Source organism: Malaclemys terrapin, chromosome 11 (genome assembly GCF_027887155.1).
Source record: "Malaclemys terrapin pileata isolate rMalTer1 chromosome 11, rMalTer1.hap1, whole genome shotgun sequence".
In the NCBI taxonomy this organism is placed as follows: Eukaryota; Metazoa; Chordata; order Testudines; family Emydidae; genus Malaclemys; species Malaclemys terrapin.
Genome location: NC_071515.1, coordinates 1238860 through 1246127, shown reverse-complemented (window position 1 = coordinate 1246127; position 7268 = coordinate 1238860). Strand labels below are relative to the sequence as shown.

The 7268-nt window shown below is 45.4% G+C and overlaps 1 protein-coding gene across 1 annotated transcript in view; it reads right to left on the bottom strand.

Annotated features, from left to right (window-relative positions):
* Positions 1-1218: 1218 nt before the first annotated feature.
* Positions 1219-7268, bottom strand: part of POFUT2 (protein O-fucosyltransferase 2) — a 30251-nt gene continuing 24201 nt past the window's right edge. Inside the window, exons 6-9 of the mRNA XM_054043526.1 lie at positions 6698-6823; positions 4770-4950; positions 3601-3724; positions 1219-3374 (exon numbers count right to left, since the gene is read on the bottom strand). Coding sequence (XP_053899501.1) covers positions 3221-3374; positions 3601-3724; positions 4770-4950; positions 6698-6823 — 585 coding nt within the window. The 3' untranslated portion in view covers positions 1219-3220. The remainder of the gene's footprint in view (positions 3375-3600; positions 3725-4769; positions 4951-6697; positions 6824-7268) is intronic.

The following is a 7268-nucleotide window of genomic DNA, read 5'->3' as shown; positions in this document are numbered from 1 at the left end:
GTGGCTCTGGGACCACATGGACTGCTTTAGCCCTGCACGCAGCTCTCATTTTGAGTTGAATGCTTCCCATGACAACTGTGCAACGACGCGCTCCATCAAGAACACTGGCTAAGTGCGTTCCACCTGCATGTGCCGTTGGAGGGGCAGGGAGTGAAGACACCTGCTCTAATAGGTTAGTTCATAGAACACTGCCAGATTATCATCATCTACACTCCGCATTTGCAGAGGGCTCCTTCCTCACTGCCCAGCACCTTGGATAGCCATTCACACCTGTGCAGCATGCAAAGGGACCATAAATGGCACCAAGTCAGAAGGGGGAAATGGCAGCACAAGGCACCAAGCAATCACAACTCTGCCACCCTTGGATGGTGCAACAGCTTCTTAGCTCTTCTAAGTGGATTGGCTCTGCATGAGAGCATATGACTTACAGTCCCTTCCTGGCCTTAAAACCTCTTATAACCAACATTTTGACGGGAGGGATAGCTCAGTGGTTTGAGCATTGGCCTGCTAAACCCAGGGTTGTGAGTTCAATCCTTGAGGGGGCCATTTAGGGATCTGGGGAAAATCAGTACTTGGTCCTGCTAGTGAAGGCAGGAGGCTGGACTCAATGACCTTTCAAGGTCCCTTCCACTTCTAGTAGATAGGATATCTCCATTAATCCAGGGCAGAGAATTTCACCCAGTGAGTCTAATAAGTTGAGGTAGAGCATATTTTTAAAAAGACACATCTGATCTCAATTTACAGACTGCAAGTGACAGAAAATCTACCACCTCTCTAAGTAAGTTGTTCCAATGATTAATTCCCCTGTCAAAAGTTTGCACCTTAGTTCAGTCTAAACTGTCTAGCTTCAGCTTCCATCCATTGGATCTTGCTCTGCCTTTGTCTGCTAGGTTGAAGAGCAGCGCCGGCGCAATCCATTAGGTGACCTAGGCGGTTGCCTAGGGCGCTACAATTTGGGGGGCGGCGACCGCGGCGGTATTTCGGCGGTGGAACCTTCCGCCGCCTCTGTGGGAGGCGGCATTTCGGGGCGGGACCTTCCGCCGCCTCAGGTGGCAGAAAAGCTGGCGGCGTTCCTGTTGAAGAGCCTTCTACTAGGTGGTCAGACTAGATCATAATGACCCTTTCTGCCATTAGAGTCCATTGATCTGACATGACAGAGCTGGGTACGTCATGTGAGGGAACCAAGAGCAGTAAGAAACATGGAAAATTCACATAAAATACACTACAAAGTGTTTTATTTTTGATAAGAAATTGAGGTATACAGTTATAGGTATGCTTTGCACAGCACGCAGGCTACATGACAAAAATGTCCAACAGCTGGAAAAGGCACTGCTTGGAGAATACAAGGCTCCCACAAGCTTCATTTTGTCACTGGAAAGAAACCCTTGCTGTACAGAGATACAAAGAAATAGCTGGTAACAACACAGGAGGCCTGAAATTACTCACTTTATGAGGAGACCGTACAAGTTTTTCCGCACACAGCAGAGGACAAGCCTGCCTGGCTGGCTGAGAGCATACAGTAAGATTCCCAGGGAGAGCACAGGAGGGGGATATTACTGAGCCCACGCGGGCAGGCGTTAGACATGAGAAGAAGCCCAATGGGACACAGGAAGGAACCGAGAAAAATGCTGCTGAAATCATGAAAGAGGTGGGGGGGGCGGGCGAAGAGCACAGTAACAGCACACTTGACAACATGAGGAAGAACCCATTAACTGCAGGGTGTTCTGTTCAAATTTAGAGGAAAAACATACTGCTGAACTCTGACAGTTACAGCTCCCCCTTTTTCTTAAACAGACTTATCGGAGACCTCGCAGAACCATGAGCCAGATTAAAACTGCAAGACAGAAGTCTACCTGATGCACACCATGAACAAAATATCGCATGTAGCCAACTCTGAACAGTGAGAATGTCAAAGGCTTCATATTTGTGAAGTGTTTTCTCAGACGGCCATTGCACTCTCTTCTGCCCACACTGCAGTTAATGTAACAGCTCCCCATGCCACAATGGCTGACAGAAGGGGGTACCCCACTACTCTGCGTCCATGTGCCCTTGCCGAGTGTGACATTTCAGTCCCAAGGGAGAGTGTCACCTGCATGCAGCTGTACAGGTTCACTTGGGAGATTTGATGGTGACGCAGAATTAAGGGGAAGAGCAAAGAGTCCGATGACCTTTATAATGGCTGGTCAGTTTTGGCATGTCTGAAACCAGGGATGAAGTCAGGCCCTGTAACGGTTCCAATGTGCACCAGGCCAGGAGTGGAGGGGGAAAGAAAGAATATGCCATTCTGCTCCCCTATGCAGCTGCAAAACACCCTCAAGCCTAAACAAGCAGCTCCACGCTTTGAAAAGTTCTTCTTGCAAAGCAGGAAACTCCCCAAATACTGTTTAGATTTGCCTTGATTTGAGTGAGTTTAACATGGGAGAAAGGTGCCGAATGACAGCTCTATAAGATGAAGTGTCCTGTTTAGAGAGAACATGTACATGACAGGCAGTGCACGCTTTCCCTCGCAGCCCCACTAAACAGAACCCAACCAGCTTTGGGCTTGCCAACGTAGTTCAGTCTTTATATATTTTAGCCACTGACCTCTCTGCCAAGAATTGCTATTAAAGGTGCTAGCTGTGACACGGGTCTGTGTTCTGGTAAAAATACCCTTTATTATGAATATGAAATGCATTTTTGTACCAGTTTGAAATGTTAAAAAATTACTATTTGATTTTCCCTCCAGAACTGCACATTCTGTGCACAATCTGCAGCCCTCACAAAGTGCAGGTTACAACACCAAAATGTCCTCCTTGTAAACAGATACTACTACAGTGAGAAGAAAATAACCACCTGAACATAAGAATGCGGTACAGACTATAGCTGTTATAGATACAGCACTTAAAAAACAAACATTGAGGGAAAACATTTTTGCTGCCTGCTAAAACAATGCTTGGCCTCCTCAATCTAAATTAAACATTTAGAGAGTGAGTATATTGTCCTGGCATCCCAGCTACACCAAGAACCGAATCCTTACCTCACTTCATTTTGACCAGTTATATCAGTGCCTGGTCAGGAGAATGACTATAGTATTGCTACCCAGTTGTGCTTAAAACCCAGACTCAGAGCTAACACCAAGAAGAGGAGGAAGTGGTAGCTTGGCTAGAAAGAGATGTTTCCTGTGAGTGTTCTCTTGGTTTGGTGAGCTCGCCACTTACTGCAGTCCTTTGGAGTGGTTTTATTAATAAACAATTTTCCAGTGGGTTGGCTGTTCACAGTTTCTTTCTTTCTCACCACAAAATCGGTTGTAAGTGGTCTTAGGGTCAAATCCCAGGATCTCCCTTTCCTCATGAATCCGGAAGGAAAATGTTGAAACTGAGGTGCCTGTAAAATACCTGTGAAGGAAAAAAGAACTGGTTATTGGAGAAGGGTTTGTTTTTAAGATAAAAATAATGGCCTTATCAATGTATACTCTGTTTATAATGAATTATCTGTAATCAGAAACACAGACATTACTGCATCTCATTGAGTCGCATTATTTAGGTTTGCAAGATTCAATAATTTTAAACTCTGACTTCACATACAAGCCTAACAGACACGGACAAAAATCAAACTAGCTACCTAGCATGTGCACAGATCCACTGGTCAATAATTGCTATTCCTCCATCTTTGTAGAGTTCTAGCTCCTCCCAAGTGGGTTCAAACCTCACCATCTCAGGCAGTAATTTCTTGAGCTCTTCAGTCTCTGAGAGAAAAAAAAATACCATAAGCCACCCGGCACAGTACCGTTCGAGAAAACGACTAACTTCGTCCTATACCTACATTCCACTGAACAGCTGGACAAAACTGGCAGAAAGATTACAAAGCAGAGGAAGCTCAAAACGGACCTAGGATCTGTAAAACACTTCTTGCTACATGACTGGGTGGTTTTGGGGACAGGTGCCAATGAAGGCGTGTTAGACACACATTGCATGGATGAGATAGCAAATGCTGATGGAGTGAGGGGGCCTGGAATTGATGGGCCTGGGAAACAGGTGGTACCACTAGTCTCACTTTCTAACCCTACAGAAGCAACAGACGGAGAATGATTGCACATCTAGGTTATATGTCACAATGGCCTCCCCTCTCAGTGCTTTTTTAATGTCACCCGTGGAATCATATAAAGAAAAGTTGCAGTGGAAATGGGAAAGAAGAGGAAGAAAAGACAAAAATAGCCACCCCTTACCAGGAGAGACTATTCAAAACAATGTGAGATGTTTTCCTGTGAATTTAATGCATATGAAAGGTGCTACTTTGACTGGTCTGGAAAAAGAGTCTTATGCTTTCCCAGAACAGGTACAGCATGGACAGAACCTCCCTCTTTTACCAATGGGCCTCATCCCTACCCATAAGAGGCCAACACTATGGCTGATGAGAGTTCAATCTCCACACCCATATACTCTGATCTCCCAAAGCTGCCGGTTAAAGCTAGTCATGATGATAGCTATGTGGACATCTGCTCCTGGGAACTGGACCAGAGCATCACGCTTGTTTCATGCAGATGGCCAAACAGCCTGCGTGAAACACCCAGTGACTACTTTCTAGGCACTACCTATTTGGGCTGGATTTGAACGGTCAGCATGGAGAAGAAAGGCTCCAGCCTCCCTTTTAATTTCCTGAGCTGTTCAGTCTCCCAGGAAGGCTATCAATATTCAATAATCCATGAATATGAAGTGACAACTGTTGCCACAATGACCAATCTCTATTGTGAAGTACGACCAAGGATTAGACAGGGTTGGAAAGCTGCATACCCTCCACAATGGCATCAGTAGCTATGAAAACTCTCTTAAGTTTATGCTGCTCCATGAGGCTGCGGATTTTCTTCACTGCTCCATGAAGGCTTGGCACATCTTCTCTGTGACCCCAGATGAAGTCTTTTCTTCTGAGGTGAACCCCAAGGTATGGCCCGCCTACAGCAGTGCCCAGCTTTACCTGTCAGAGAACAATCAGCACATGGTGTAATCAAAATATGCTGGTATCAACTCGGAATGAAAAGGGTCTTGAGTACATGAACACTTGCGCTGCAGTACGTAAAGCGTTGTGTTAATCCAACTAAAGCGAGGTGTTGTAAGGTGTGCATTGACAATATTTTGTAGCACTTACAGCTGATTACTGTGTTTTGATATCTGGCAGCAATGAATAAATAAAACAGGCAAGACGGAGAGAGCGGTTTATAAAGATCTCAAATTTGTCATCCAAGAGGGTTCTCATTAGACTAAAGCAACGACTGACAGTTCTGAAGAGAACATTGCTCCATCCAACAATAGATAATAGGCCGAATAGACCAAAGGGAACAAGCAGCCCGTCATGGAAGTGGGTGTGGCAAACTGTGCTCAAAGCGGCACCCTGGGATCCCCATATTCACCACTGTCCTAGAACTATGATGTGTTCTGTACAGCGTATGCCTTGCGAGGTATCATTTTAAAAGGCTTGATCTGTTGACCATGAATATTCTGTGGATTGTGTGTGCTGTCAATGTCTGGGAAGTTATGGAGTTTTGCTATGTGTGTGTTACTGAAATATGTTGTGAGGCTGGGAACACCCACAACCAGCCTTTCAGGTGCAACAATGGAGGAGCCAGATGCTGCTGCCAGCCCATTAAAGGACTCCACACTTCCAAGGACTATCGCAGGAACCGTATACAATGGAGACTTCTCAGAGATAGCACAGTGACAATGGAGACTGCTTCACTCACCTCATAGCAAAGGATCTTCCCAGCAAGCTGGAAGAAACTATAAAAGAGGGGAAGTGACATCATCACTTGGCCTCACTCCCCCTCAACTCAACATGTGGAAACATCTGAAAGACTGAACTGGGGAGGCAGCCCCAGGCTAAAGGAGAGTTCCAGCCTGTGTATGGAGATCTGTAACCTGCTTGTCTGATCTATCAGGGTGAGACTGCCGGATTCAAATCCTGCCTAGTTTATAGAACACAGATTGGGATTTTGCTTTTATTTCTTAGGTAACCAACTTTGAGATGTACGCTTATTACTTATAATCACTTCAAATCTATCTTTCTGGAGTTAATAAATCTCATTTATGTTCAGCATTTTGGCTGAAGTGCTTGGGAAATCTGCTTAGAAACAAGAGCTGATGCATGTCCTGTCCACATTGAAAGAGCGGTGGACTGGTTTATAACCCTATACTGGTCAGGCTTCTGACCAGAGCAGGTCGGTATAGCCCTGGGGTCCTCAGCTGGGGAGCTGGGGGAACTGGCTGGAGCCTCTCTATTGTTTGTTCATGAGTGGCTAGGAGAAGCATTCATGTAACTCAACTGGGTGTGGCCCTGCCCGTGGTTGTCTGTGTAAGTGCAGTACCTGAAGAGGTTTGCAGCTTGTCACAATATCACAGTGTGAGAGGGACCCCAGGTTGGTAAGCCAGAGGGCTCAGCGGTAAGCCAGTTCCAGGTTGCACCCAGAGAACCCATCACAGTGGGAACATATGAAACCTTGCAGTGCTGCTCTCTAACACAGAGTTCAGTCAACAGGATCTGAACTGACTGGGCAAACTTCATTCCAGAGCGGGGAAAACCTTGGAAGGGCAGAGAGACTACAGGTGCTGAGTGCTAGAATCATCACATTCATAGTTACTTCCCAATCCCTCTCAAAGTGCAGACAAAATACTAAACAAATCTATTGGATACATCTGTTACAGGAAAAACAAACTACAAACTACTTTACCTTCATCTGTGTCCAGTCCTCATTGTAGTCTGTCCTGTCTGCCTCATCACTGGAGTGAAGGTATTTCCTCCTAAACTCATCCCCCACCACACGCAGGTGCTTAGCAAACACCATACTTCGACGGGTCTGTCAGGATGAGAGGAGATACTGAGTGACTGTCTGGGAGTAGGGAGAGAGCTATAAACACGTGCATGTGAGAAGCTGCTTCCATTTAGAGCTCCTGGAATGGGGTTACTTTTAACACATTCCAGCAATGCTGCAAGGTAACAATTTCCAGCATTTAAGGGTACTTTTTACCAACCTGTGGGTAACTGCACTTACATCCCATATACACAACTCGTCACTGCAGGAGTGTTTCAAAAGTGCCTTTTAATAGCTAGACCTACAAACTGGGGAAAGAGTAGAAATTTATCTACCCTGTAGTTTAAATTTAGTAATTTTTAATTTTTGTATACCACATTTCAAAACAGATCAAGGATAGTATTTATCTGACTAACAAACGTGTTATCAGCACCCAGCCAATGGCTAGTGCATCTGTTACACAAGTGTCCACAATGTTTATGTTCCTTGT